The 14,820-nt window shown below is 40.2% G+C and overlaps 1 protein-coding gene across 16 annotated transcripts in view; it reads right to left on the bottom strand.

Annotated features, from left to right (window-relative positions):
• Window positions 1–9,682: 9,682 nt before the first annotated feature.
• Window positions 9,683–14,820, bottom strand: part of RBPJ (recombination signal binding protein for immunoglobulin kappa J region) — a 115,938-nt gene continuing 110,800 nt past the window's right edge. For all 16 annotated transcript variants that reach the window (XM_034958393.3, XM_063603749.1, XM_057302046.2 and 13 more), the window contains 3 exons: window positions 14,558–14,713; window positions 14,091–14,194; window positions 9,683–13,921 (listed from right to left, as the gene is read on the bottom strand). In XM_034958393.3, coding sequence (XP_034814284.1) covers window positions 13,606–13,921; window positions 14,091–14,194; window positions 14,558–14,713 — 576 coding nt within the window. In that variant the 3' untranslated portion in view covers window positions 9,683–13,605. The remainder of the gene's footprint in view (window positions 13,922–14,090; window positions 14,195–14,557; window positions 14,714–14,820) is intronic.

The following is a 14,820-nucleotide window of genomic DNA, read 5'->3' as shown; positions in this document are numbered from 1 at the left end:
ATGAACACACAGCTGCCAACAGAGATTAAGTGAAGGTGACAAGGATTCTCTCCTTGACCAAACTCTAGCCAGGCTCCTCTCAAACCCTTTGTCCACTAGATCTCAACCTTGGCCTATAAAGATTTGCAGAAACACTAACACAGTTTCTAACAGCTCAAGATGACATCCCTAGGATGACCATAGCCTCCCTTAAAGTGCCTGCCTGAGAAAACTCAAGGCTTCCAAACGAACTTAGTTTATGCTAGTCAACACCCAAAAATAGGGCCCTCATCTCTCAGTCTCTGTCCAGTGCCAGCTGGCAAGCCCAGATGGGTTTCTCATGGACCAATTCTCTCCCAAACCCTCCATACTTGTTGAAAAAAATATGGGAGCCAAAATGAAAAAGGGAGAGCTAAAAGGAAGATTAAAGGAAAACTCTCTCAATATGGGAAAAAAGAGCAAAGAGATGGAAAACAGATAATAAAAGATAAGACAAAGAATTAATACAGAGTGGTAGGGTCATCTGGTAGAAATTCTAGAAAGAAAAGACAGAGACAATGAAAGGGAAGAAACTTTCAAAGAAATAACACTAGAAAACTCCACTGAAGTTCACAAGTATCCATTTTGAAAGAGCCCAGTGGAATGTTGAGCACCTGTGTGTGAAAAAAAAAAAAAAGTACAACAGCACATACATATCAGTGTGAAATTTTAGAAACCAAGTATTTTTTTTTTAATCCCAAAATCTTCTAGAGAGTAAAAAAGCAAATAGAACCAAATAAGTACACTGTAAGGGAACAGATATAAAGGAAAAAGCCCACAGAAAAAATGGCAGTAAAGCAGAGGTCTCTGGAAGGAGGATTTTTAAGAAAAAAAAAAATTAACGGTTATTTGATATGTCCAAGTATTTAGAAAATAACTGATAGGAATTTAACCAAGTATAAGCTCCATGAGGGCAGATATTTTGTAATTTGTTCAGTGCTGATCTCTGGTGCCAGAAACAGTGCCTGGTGGATATTGGAAACTTAGAATTAATGAATCTGATGGACCACTCAAAAACAAAGAGAGACTAGCTGTATTGAAAACTGAGTAGGGGAAGAGATGAACTAATTAATTCCAAGAAAAACAAACAGTTGTACAAAAAAGAAACATAGTATACATATTATTGTATACTGTCAAGAACGAACCGCAAAACATAAGCATAATGTAAGCACTCGCCAATAATTTAAGTGAAAACTATCTTATACCTACAAGTATATTTGGAGGAAAGGAAGAGAGGAATAGCAACAAGGTATAGGCAAGCAAAATCTTCATCTATCATAGCAGTAAGATGACAGGTTTTTTACAATCCCATATTCTTGGGATTTTTACAGTCCCAAGAATCTCTTCGATCCCAATGTTTCTATTGTCTCTGTGTTGGATCTCTGATCTTGGGTAGTTTGCTGTCACTTCTAGATGCTTCTGTCACTGCCGTGTTCCAGGGTATGTTGTTCTTTATCAAGCTTCTGAGTTAAAGCAGGGATCTGGATTGTCAAGGTAGATTGGCCATACCATCCCGGAAACAGTCATCCATTTGGCAAATATTTATTGAGTACCTAACATGTGCTAGGCACTGTGCTAGGGTCTGGGGACACAGTGAAGAACAAAGTCCACAGTCTCAAGGAACTTTCATGCTGGTAGGAGGAGGCAGAAATAAACAAGCGGCCAAGTGATTACACAAAATATCAGGTGATGATAAGTGCTGTGAAGAAAAAGCAGGTCAAGGGTAAAGAAAGTGATGGGAATGGAAATATAATTTTGCACATCTATGTAAATAACCTTCAGGAAGGACAGATGAAAGAGTGTTCCAGGCATAAGGTACACCAAGTACAAAGGTCTTGAGGTGAGAGCAAGGTGAGAGAGTTTAAAGAGTTCAAGAAAGTCAGTGTGTTGGGAGTACAGTGAACCCAGGGAGGGGGGCAAAAGAGGAAGACTGAGAAGTAGGAAGGCCTAGAGGTAAGAGGCATGAGGATGATCTTGGTGAGCAAGACAGAAAATCTGTAGAGGCCTTTATGCAGCAGAGGGACATATTTTCAGAGAATCGGTCTGAATAGATTAAGATGGGAAGAGATGAAGCTGCAGGGGCGGTTTTGGACCAGTGCCAGTTAGCAAGCCCAGATGGGTTTCTCATGGACCAATTCTCCCATCTTAGCATCTAATCAGACCAATTCTCTGAAAATTCTTAGAAAGATACTGTAATAAGCAATGTGAGAGACGATGGTGGCTTGGCCCACCGCGGTAGTGATGGAGGTGATGAGAAGTGGCTGGAGTCCGAGTATGTTTTGAAGGACTCAATGACTGGATGTGGGATGTGAAAGAGAGAACCAAATCACAGCTACCTTCATAGTTCTCCTCCAAGCAATTGGAAGAATGAGGCATTATTTACCCAAGGTGGAAGCCTGGCTGGGTACAGTGGATTAGGTGAAGGCAAGGGGAAGGAAATAATGAGTTAGTTTTAGATAGAAGTTTGGAATGCCTATAGCCTTCAGATGTCAAATAAGCAGCTATATCTACATTTCTGGAGTTCAAGTGAGAAGTCTGGGCAGAAACTATGAATTCTGGAGTCATTTCCATATAGCTGGTGTTTCAATGTGAGACGGGGAGAGGTCACCATGGGAGGAGCACAGGTGGGGAGCACCATCGCTTTGGTGATTTTCTTATTAGGTTAAAGGAAGTGGGTAGGACTTCCCAGTAACTGGAAGGATAGATGGTCCATTTCCCTAATTCATTTTAGATAATTTCCATCAGTATGGAAATGGGGTGGGATTTGTAATACTTTTAGAGAAGATAATCACATAGCATCATTTTGTGTTAACCGAATTCAGGGGATGGGACTTTGTTTTGGAACTCTCCAAGATGCAGAGGTTGGGAAGGTGAGAAGGAACCAGCAAGGCGGACTGAGAAAGAGCAGCCTGAAAGCTTGGTGTCCAGGAAGCCATGTGAAGAGTTTCAAACATGAGAGAGTGATCAGCTGCCTCCAGTGAGTTAAAGCCTAGGATGTGCAATATTTCAGGCAACACTATAATGAAGTGATCTGCACCTAGTTAACAAAATGTGAGTTTGCAATTTTTTTACATCTCAGAAAACAAAGTATTTCATATGCCCTAACATGCTACTTTCAATCTTTGAAAATATCTCCATGTTTATTACAAATGTTAAAACAAACACAAAAAACAAAAGCAAAGCCCCAGGTTTGCCTGGGCTCTTGCGCCTACAAAGTCATCTTTCTCTCCACTTGTCCATAATGAGTCAAACTCCAGTAACTGTCCGAAGCTCTGCTCTTTGCACACACTTGGCCGGTGTTCAAATCACATGACAGAAAATGTTAAGCATCACATTCCAAAAAGAGACTCCTTGGTTTTGTTGAAACATTTTCAGAGCAGGTTTGCAGTGTGTGGTGGTAGTGGGGATGCACACTCACACACACGTGTGTTCCAAATCTCATTAGTGATGGGACTGCACATCTCAGTTGTCTTCTGACAACCCGTCTTTGGGACCTCCACATTTCTGGGACCTCTCCCTCTACTTTGCTTCTCTCTGCTCACCTTGTATCCACAATCCCCTCCCTAGAAGGCACCTGTGTCTTTGTTGGTGTCATTTAGATCTCAAATCACAGTGTGGAAAAGAAAGCACGGCCCTTCCAGAGCCAGGCCACAGGAAGGTTTCTCTAGATACGCCTGGCCAGTTTGAGTGAGGAGACACAGCTCTGAGGATTGTCTCTGTCTGTGAATCTCAGCACAGATACCTCTTATTAGGTTTTTGTGATAATTTAGCCTCTCTGAATTTGCAGAACTGCTCTCATGAGTAGGGGAGCTCACCAATTAAAACTGAGGTGTTTCTTTTCCCCCAAACCAAAGGTTTTTTAAACTCAGGAGTTGCCCAACAACTGTATGCGAACTTCTACATACAGCAACTTCGCCTTGGATGTCAAAAGGCTCTGTTTATGCACACGGTTAGGTAATGCAAGCCTCTGTATTGTGACTACAGTTGCATATGAACATTTTAGCTTTTAGACAGGCCACATTATCACATTATCTGACTATCTCATTTGTAATTTGGTATATGGGCCTTCTCAAGTATAAGGAGAAATTTTAACTCTGTTTAAAAAAACAAGGCAGCAAATTCTAAAATGACTGTTAACAGTTATTTGGAAAACAGTAACAATCACTAAAAATAATTACTTTTATGGAGCAAAGCCACTCTTTCACTTCTTGTCAATCACTCTCACTTCTGTCTGTGGACACACTAAGCTCCTGCCACCCAAAGGGGGGTCTTTTGACCAGCAGCATCGGTGTCACGTGGGAGCATGCTGGAAAATGCAGAATCTCGGGAGTCACACTGAAGACCTGAGAGTGACTTGGTATCTCACGCCCTCCCCTGGGGCTCAACTCTTCTCCATACACCCCTCCCTTGGTGATCTCATCAGGATGATGGCTTTAAATATCATGTCCAAGTGACTGACTCCCAAATGTTCCCATCCAGCACAGACATCGCCCCAAACTCCAGACATGGAGATCCAACTGCCTACTTGTCGTTTCAACTTGAAGTCTAACAGGGATCTCAAAATGAGCATAGCGAAAACTCTTGATTTCCTCTCTCAACCCTCAGCTCGCTCCTCCTTCCACCTACCTCCCGCTTCAGACTTCCCTGCTACTCATCTAGTTGCATTCTGTGGTAGACAGAGGTCACTCCTGAACCAAACCAAGAGTGACAGTGAGGCTGTTTCCTCAGCCCATCTGCAAGTTCCCTTGCCTTTCGTCAGCCTGGCTCTTCCGTCCCGCCTCCAACTTGTCTGACTCTACTCTAAGGTGGGGTTCTCTATCAGGAAACTCCTTGGAGATCCTGTAAGTAGCGCCTTCTTGGTATACAGGAATCCCAGAGTCACAGTCAGCTGTGTCAGTGTCTGGTGGGATTTCCTTGTCTCTTACTCCTCTCTCGATCCCTACAGTTCACAGGGGTCATTCTACCCTGATGAATGGTATACCCAGGGGCTGGTTACCTGAAGATGGCTGAAACAGACCCAGAGAAAGACAGCTGGGCTAAGCTTAAGTTACTTAACCAGCTTCACCTTACTGTGATATGTGCACAGCACCCCCACTGCAATAAACAGTGACATCAGAGGCAGCAGTTTTATGCTGCACATCACATATCAGTACATTTAGAACATAATTCTCACCCTGGATGCTGCTAAGGTCCTTTGATGGTCAGATTCTATCTATCTCTGAGCCCTCTGATAGGTAAACATGCATCCATACTGTTTCTTGCCTCTCTCCACTAGAAGGAAAGCTCCACGTTGCAGGCCTTTATTTATTGCCACATCCACAGTTTCTGGCTGTGGAGGAGCTAAATTAACTAATAGAGCAAACAGTTATTAATACCTTATCAAAGACAGAGGCTAATGGCCAGGCGTGGTGGCTCACGCCTGTAATCTCAGCACTTTGGGAGACTGAGGTGGGCAAAGTGCTTGAGCCCAGGAGTTCAAGACCAGCCTGGGCAACACGGAGAAACTCTATCTCTACAAAAGATACAGAACAATTAGTCAGGTATGGTGAGGCACACCTGTGGTCCCAGCTATTCAGGTGGGTGAGGTGGGAGGATCACTTGGGCCCAGGAGGTTGAGCCTGCAGTGAACCATGTTTGTGCCAGATGTGCACTCTAGCCTGGGCAAGAGAGCAAGACCCTGTCTCAAACAAACAAAGAAAAGGCTGAGTGCAGTGGCTCATGCCTGTAGTCATGGCACTTTGGGAGGCCAAGGCAGGCGGATCACTTGAGGTCAGGAGTTCGAGACCAGCCTGGCCAACATGGCAAAACCCTATCTCTACTAAAAAAAATACAAAAATTAGCCAGGCGTGGTGGCACATACCTGTAATCCCCCAGCTCTCGGGATGCTGAGGCAGGAGAATCACTTGAACCCAGGGGACAGAGGTTGCAGTGAGCCGTGATTAAGCTACTACACTCCTGCCTGGGTGACAGAGTGAGACTGTGTCTCAAAAATAACAACAACAAAAAGGCAGAGGCCAAGAATCAGCAAATGTCAATGGAAGGAAAGACAGTGGAGTCTCAGAAGGAACTGGCGCTGGGAATGCTCCCACTTCTTGCGGAGTGTCTGCTTCATTCTTCTCTTTGCAAACCAGTTCGCTTTGATCCTCTGTTCCATGGCAAAACAAGGCTGATGGGAGCTTGCACGTTTGTTCTCTGCCCAGTGGCCAGCGGAGTCTGCCAGAAGTCCCTCAGCAACCCTGAGTTTATCAGTCATAGTGGGAATAAAAGCAGCGAAGGCTGCCCATGGAAGGGACATTTCTAGAGAAGACTGCAAGCTAGAGATGGGCAGGGCTTTGTGCCTCAGGACCTGGGCATCCTTTCCAAAAGCTTCCCAGTGTATTATTAGCTAACTGGAATTTGAGGAGTAAGAAATATTTCATGTAAAGCCCTTAGCAAATAGAAGATAGTTCATTATTGAACCTATTGCTTGTAGTCCTCTAGAATGGCTGCCTGGCATCACTTCTCCCATTCTAGCAACCTCCAGGCCTCTCACCAGAGAAACTAAAGAGCCTCTGGAGGTCCCTTTTAACTGACGCTTCAAAGCGTACAGGCAAGTGACCCAGGCTCGCATGACCAGTTATTCTCACCTGCAAAGTGGAATCCTGATCAGGTATTTAAAGATAGAAAAGAGGGAATGCATTCCAGTCCCCTAGATAAGTCACTCCTATGATAAAAGATTTCCAACCTGCAGGACAGAACTAAGATGGAAAATATTTTGAAGTGTCCAATAATGGCTATCATAGTGAAGGTCTACATTTTTAAACCTTTGAAGTATTAAATGCAAAACAACCATATCACTGTTTTCTTGAAAGAACAAGCAAAAATCAGGCCTGAGCACTGAGCTCTCGTTGCTCCTGGAAGAACCAAGACAAAATGATCTCTAAACCTTAGGACAGCCAAAGCAGATCCTTGGGCGTTGAAGCTAAACTAGGGCTGGATAGGCAGGACAGAAACACAGCTAGGAGCTTTTTGTGTCCTCTCCTAACTATGCATAATTTCCCCCCACTTAAATGAAACAAATTAGCAAGGGAGAGCTGCAGAATCAGCCACCAGATGATAATCAATGGCAGAATGGTGTTTATGATTTGAGCATAAATCTCTGCCACGATTTCATACTCTGGTCCTTGGAGTTTGGGTCTTCCTAAAGTCAATGTGAGGTCCAGAAACATGAGGTCTAACCTGGCGTTAGAAATGACTACTGGCTCTATTTATAGATGAAGATCCATTACCTTTAAGATGAAAAAAACGCTTTAAGACAGGGGTGTCTTATTTTTAGGCTTCCCTGGACCACACTGGAAGAATTGTCTTGGGCCATACACAAAATACATTAATGCTAATGATAGCTCAAAAAAAATTTTTTTTAATCGCAAAAAAAAAAACTCACGTTTTAAGAAAGTTGGCAAATTTGCATTGGGCCACATTCAAAGCCATCCTGGACCGCGGGTTGGACAAGCTTGCTTTAAGGGGTCCATGATCACTCTCCCTAGCTTTGTGTAATCTAGCGCATATTCAAGTGTAAGACTTGGCCAGGGGAACTAAGAATGTTAGCAAAGAGGTCATATTTTTTCCCCAGACTTTTCCTTGTATCATCTAAATATAAATATCTGACCACCACAATAAGAGCTCAGTCATGAAGGTTTAACGAGCAGAAGAAAACCAGAAGCCCTGATTTTCGAGTTGTGTGATGAGGAAGAATAAAGGGAAGGACAGCCTTGCAGGGAGGAAAAAGTTCTAGGAGAAAAGAAAAGCTGCCAGAGCCAGCTCCAGGCCACTGCAGGAATAACCTAGTCACACTCCTTACCCCTTTATATGATGAAGGTGGGAGTGTTTCTAGATAGTTTGAAATGTAAGTAATTATGAGCATCCTGACTCTGCCCAGCACCAGTAGACATTATCAAACAGGTAAAGAAGCAAGAAATTGACTGACCTACATGCTCACCGGCACTGAATGACAGGACAGTGGACTGGAAGGAGATGAAAAGCTAGAAATGGTAGATAAAACTACACCTCATACTTACCTTTTTAAAAAATTTCCATAGAACATCAGAATTTAAAGTGCCTCCCTCAAAGCAAAACATCATGGAAATTCTAATAGTTATAAAATAACCTATTTGCATTTAGTATGCTTCTTACAAGAAACTAGTTACAACCTTTTCATTGTTCTGTATTAAAGAGTATTTACCTGCATTTTCTACAAACCAAGATTAGTCCTGAGTTCTATATAGGTGAACATTACAGGTGTACCTAACTCTGTTGAATGCCTATGTGCCAGGCATATGGACAGCCTTACTCTGAACACAAAGAACCATGGGCATAACCGTTCAGTCTTACAGGTCCTGACAGGGCTTGAGGCTTACAGCTCGACCTCTTTGATGAAATGGTCTTATTTGTACTTTATATACAACAGCTTCATCTGTCTTCCTTAAATGTTTTCTAGCACCAAACTTTCTGTTAGGGTTTCCTTTTTAGTGTATCTTTCTAGTTTGTTGTTGCTGTTGTTATTTTAGAGGTGGAAACTTCCTTCTGTGCTGACTCACTAGATTTGGAAACTAAATTGGCTTGCACATCATCATAACTGGTGGCCATCTAGGGGTTCAATGACCCAAAAAAAACAATATATTTAATTTTTTAAATAAGATTAAAGTGACCATGCAGTACTTATAGTAAGGAGTACAGGATTATTCTAAATTCTAAATCGAGTGACTCACTATCACTCTCAACCTCTGGAGGCCTCACAATTCAAACCCCAACTAAATGTTCGTTTCTAAAATCAATGAGTATTTATAGCAAGATGTCTTTTGCAAAATCCTCATAACTTAGATTCTTTCTTTGGGTGGGTCAATAACAACTGAACTTGCTATGATTTAAAAATTATGGGCTGGGCACGGTGGCTCACGCCTGTAATCCCAGCACTTTGGGAGACAGAGGCAGGCACATTACCTGAGGTCAGGAGTTCAAGACTAGCCTGGTCAACATGGTGAAACCCTGTCTCTACTAAAAATACAAAAATTAGCCAGGCGCAGTGGCGCATGCCTGTAATCCCACCTACTGGGGAGGTTGAGGGAGAAGAATCACTTGAACTCGGGAGGCAGAGGTTGTGGTGAGCCAGGACTGTGCCACTGCACTCCAGCTCAGGGGCAACAGAGCAAGACCCCATCTCAAAAAAAAAAAAAAAAAATGATGTAACTTCCCCATTTAACTTTGTTTCATATTAAAGAATACTATCCCCACTTCTAGGACCCACCGACCACCCCTCAAAGGCAAACTATTATGTGTTCCTTCCTATACCAGACAAAATGACCATCTTATATTGGAAAAGCAAGTTATTGCTAAGTAATATTCTCAAATTTTGTTGCAATCAGCTTTAAATGATTCTGATTTGAGAGATATGACCCTTGAGTGACAAAGCCCATTTCACCATTTACACGCGGGAAAAAAATCTCTTTAAAGCACTATATAGTTGAAAACATTGACAAGGAAATTAAATTAGTAGAGCTATCACTTTGATGTGATGTACATGGTAAGACTGTAAATACACCAACTATAATATAGAATTTAATTTTATCTTTATGAAGTATTCTGAAATAAAAGACGATAATACATGCATCAGGCACATTCGACAGAAGACTTTTACAATGGTTTACATTTCCTTTTTATTTATTCCTTGAAACTGCTCGTATTGCAAGTTTTTCATGGATGAAATATGGAACTGAGCAGATTCTTTTTTCTACAAAATTATGGTATAAACTTGCTCAATTTTCTATCTTATTGCTAATAAACCTTACAGGCGCACAGTTTGTAAAATAAACCCCTTAAGGACTGAATGCGTAGAGCATGCTGCAAGGTACAAGAAATAAGCTAAAAATGAGCATATAAACCTACATCTGGACCAACACAGTACTGAATGCTGGCAAACATTTATCACAACACAGGGGAAAATTAACAAAAGGAGATACAGTTCAGTCCTGAAAGGGTTAAACAGAAACCCTAATATATTATTGTTTCTAACCATCCATCCCACATTACAGTGCTTGAAAACAAAGTCATAAGTCTGGCACAGAAAATTACACACATTTGTTCAGTACTCATCAGAAACACAGCTGCTTTTGCAATCAAAGTAACTTGGTTACTAACTGAACAGCATTTTGTTTCAAAAGGAACCTCCTCCCCAGTGGATTTTCTGGTTAGCATGACTAGTTAGGTCAGTTCTCAAAAATGGCATTGGAAGTTTTTTGTGAAAGCACAGATGGTACCAGTTTCATTAAAAACAATAAAACAAAACAAAACAAAAAAACTAACCAGTTATGATTGCAGATAAGTCTGTGCAGTAAGAGTGACAAACATTTCACGATTAAGTCATGTATAAGCATGCCTTTAATTGCCACAGTTTAAAGAAAGTGAGCAGCAAATTTAGATAGTATACTAGTGTTCAACGCTGAAATCACTCAAAATATAAAGGGCATTTTTAAGGCTTTTAGCTTGCCTTCCCAATCTATGTGATAAATTAAATGGAACAAATAAAAACATATTGGATCAGAGACTCAGCTTCTATGTGTATGTTTAGAAACTGCATAGTCATGAGAGCATAAGATACATTTCTAAAACAGAATTTTTTAAAAATTCAAACATACTATAACTGAAGCACTCACCATTCTAATAAGAGAGTCTTTCTGAGGGTAAATGACCAGCATGTCTAATAATGCCATCACTGTAGGAGGGCACACAGTCTACTATAACCAGAGGACAAGGTTCCTATAAATTACATACTGAAAATGATTCACAAAACCATGAAAGAAAAAATGTAAGCAGCTGACAAAAGAACTACTGATAAACAATAAGCTACAATGGACAAATCATTTCACTCTTTAGTCTGTGGTATGAGAATGGCCAAAAATAGGTGGGGAAAAATGCCTGTATAAGTACATTCTTGGACTTTTCAAAAAAAGAAAAGAAAAGGGTTTACAGTATAATATTTCAATTATCTTACGGAAAGAAACTATCAAAATAAAACATAAACGTTTGTTAAAAAAGCACAAGTTCATTTTAATAAGGTCATGAACTTGAAAAATTATTTTTGAGCTACAAAAATGGGTAAGGAATAGTTTGTTCTTCAAAAGTATCTCTTTTGTTATTGGTTAATTTAATATGATTCCTTAACTAAATACCAAACCTAGGAAGTAGAGGAAACTTGTGGCCGTTAAAGCAAAGCAGCACTAGGAACATGTCCATGCTCTGAACAAAAGCACTGTGTAATGACTCCTGCCATGACTCCATAGAGAGGAATAACTACTACTCAGAAATAAGTGGTCCGTAAGAAAGAGACAGTGAACAGTTACAACAAAGAAAGATAAGGCCACAATGAGTTCTGCCCTTGATCACTGAAACAGATTTAAGGTGTGAGGCAGGATTAGCTTATAAGAGAGAAGTGAGTGATTGGAGCAGATTTGAAGAAAAAAGGCGATATAGAATAAAATGCAGCCTGGGGGTGATTAAAAAGGCTTGCAGTAAGAGAAAACCGCAATAACTGATTTAACCACCTAACGTGCTTTACAAATGACCTTCCCCTTGAAAACTGAGGAAAAGGCGATTTAAAGATGTTAGGAAGAATATTTACAGTGGCATAGTCTGAGCATAGAGTGAGTGATGAAGACAGCAAAGCTGGAAAAAAAAAATGCTACTAATAATAATTTCTAAAAAGTCTATTAATGGAAACTTTTTCAAAACAGCCCAGGACACCAGAAAGACAATCTTCTGTAGGGAAACACTGTAGGAAGTTACAGTTTTGCATTTATAAGGTACTGTGGCTCCTGTTTTATGGGACAGTAAAAGCTTACCACAATCTAGAGGTAGTTTTTACTCTAAGAGGGATGATTGTATTACTAGACTGTGTTGTATAACATTACACACGTGGTTCCTGTACTAAATGTAGCCCAATGAGTCTGCTGCAATTTCGAAGAAACCAAACAAAGGCATAAACAAAGTTCAGGAATGAAAGCACGGTAAAACCGGCGGGGTTAGCAAGCAAGGCCAACCTACAACCCTGAATGCAACCAAATCTCAACTGAAAAGAAAAGAAACATTTTCTGAGTTAGGAGACATTTGTGGAGATGCTCAGTACTGGAAAAGAGAAAACAAACAAACAAAAAAGGCAGAGAAAAAAATGAAAACATAAGTTACATTTGCATTTTATAATCTTACAACTATCTGTTTCTAAAGTACTGTCTTCCAGCTATTTTAGTTGATCATCTAATAAAAGCATCTTATGTTTTAAGATTACAATGATGTTCTGGCTAGGCTACCCCCTCCAACCCCCCAAAAAAGTAAAGATAATAAAACATGCTTTTGCTGACATTTTCCTCATTCTACCATTAAGGGCACCATCTACCAACTGGTAGCAAATACTTCCCAGATTTTTTGTCACTTGCCAACAAGGCAGAAAATACCCTGCTGAATGAAATCACTGGGAACATTCCAAGTTCAAAATAAAATGTTTAACTTACACATAATACAAGTTATGTACAAGATTAGGAGGGGGGAAAAACCTGAACAAATCCTGGAACACACATATGTATTTACGTCATGGGAAAAGGGGAGAGAACACTTCAAATATCAACAAGTTCTGCGCCATTAACTCATTAATAGCTAAATGGCCACACCAAATTGCATGTGAATGTTAGAACCTCTTGGATAACCACAATAAGTCCATATTTTTTTTAAAAAAAAGGAAAACACAGAAATAACTACCAACAGTGTCTGAGAAGAGAGACTAAGTTAACATACATTGCATGTATTGCAGGCAAGGCAGAGGCATTTTTTTAAAGCTTTTGCACAGACTTCATATAATCTTAAAAAAAATATGCAGGCCTTTACAAGATTTGACTTGCTGAAATCCAAACAATTTTGACTCATGAAAAGTCATAAGACTTCAGCTGAAAAAAAAGAAAAAAGTTCCAGCCTTAGACCAAAAAAAAAAAACCTGGAAGAGTATGATAGATTAAACAAGGATGGTCAGGCTTGGAACCTGAATGTATTTTAGAGCAAAAGCTCAAAGGTGGGTGGGGAAGAGAACAACCTATTTGGTAACAAGGTGTACTATAATACCGTGATATAAAAAAAGGTATGGTGAAAATGTACCTTTTACTAAAGCTTATACAATATACAAGTTCCTTGGTCCATAAAAACTATGTTAGATTTGTGTCTTCTAGTTTGTTCAACTTGTATTCCAGCCACATTATTCACTTCTTGCCCATTTAAACAAAACCAAACAAAAACAAACCAACCAACCAACAAAACAGCTGAAAAACTTGATTTCCAATATTTATACATTTTGATTTTTTTTTTCTTTTTTTCTTTTTTTCTTTTTTTTTTTTTACTGTGGCTTCTGCATTTCAAATCAGCACTTGCAGGGAGACAACGGGGTTTTTGAATAGTATCACCTGGTATGAAAAGTTTTCCCAAGAAACCACAAACGATTGTTCATTTTTTCTCCTTTTTTGTTAACTTTTTGCCACACTCAAGTCAGTTTAAGTCCTAGCAAAAAGACGGTAGTTAGGATACCACTGTGGCTGTAGATGATGTGACACTGGTTGAATTTGTGCTGGCGTTTGTGTAACTTCCCTCGCTGTTTGTGTTTGATTCGTTAGGGGGCACCTGGCTTGAATTGGCTCGAAGGATTGCTCCTGCTGCACTGCAATGTGGCCGCGGCCCTGGTTCTGGTGTGTAGGTAAAGGTAAGGCTGGTGGAATAAATGATTCCATCATTTCGGACCAAAGTTACTGGAACCTGGACTGGTTGCCGGACCCATCTCCAACCTTCTCGGAATGCAGAAATGTCTGGGACGACACAGAGCATACTCTCTCCACACCTGAGGAGGAAATAGAAATCACTTAAAAACACTTTAAAAAGCAAAGTACATGTTAAAAATGAGACTTAACACAAGGTTGTTTAATACATTACAATCAATGCCAGGAAAGAATCTCCTGTACCCACACCCCTCACAACCTCTGGATGATGCAAAAAGTTTTATCAAGTACCTGTACATAGTTTCAGCTTCTACATCCCCAAACCACACTCGTAAATTTGGAGTGAAATTCTGTCCTGTAAGTTCAAGCATTGCTACGTCCCCACCGCCATTCAACTGCAATTCACAGAAAATCACAACACTGAGAAAACTTTTCATTTTTCATTAAAGTACACAAATTAGATTCTCATTCAACTTTCATTTGTTTTTTTAAAAAAGGGCAATTAAAATGTTTTTTATTACAAAGCTAGCTAAAAACATTTCAAGATAACATACAAGTTTATTTACATTTAAATTTTCTGGCAAGTACGCTCCTCCTAATTTTGTTTTTTTTCTTTAAATCAACAAATGGTGTATATAAAAATCCCCTAATCAGACGATTGGAGAAAAATCAAAACTCCCATGAAATGAAATGATGCCAGGTCACAGCTGAGAGTAGCTGCAAAGAGCTGAAGGCCAACTTGGACTAGGCGTTCTCACCTGAAGGCTCTCTACCACAGGCACAGGCGTGACTGGGGCAAGGACAGGGCCCATTCCCTCATAAAATGTATACTCTGCCTTATCTGTGCTAATGATTGTCCAGGAAGCGCCATCATTTATCATCTCTTTATTTGGTTCTTTTGGACATGGAGTGGCCTAATAAAGAAAGAAGTTTAGAAACTAAGTTTTATACAGTTTGTATTAATAGGATAAGAAAATTTTACCAAGTAACCCTCAGACAAGAGTTAATAAGAAAGATAACT

Source organism: Pan paniscus, chromosome 3 (genome assembly GCF_029289425.2).
Source record: "Pan paniscus chromosome 3, NHGRI_mPanPan1-v2.0_pri, whole genome shotgun sequence".
Taxonomy (NCBI): Eukaryota; Metazoa; Chordata; class Mammalia; order Primates; family Hominidae; genus Pan; species Pan paniscus.
The sequence above is the reverse complement of the archived record's forward strand: the minus strand, read 5'-3'. Positions and strand labels throughout refer to the sequence as shown.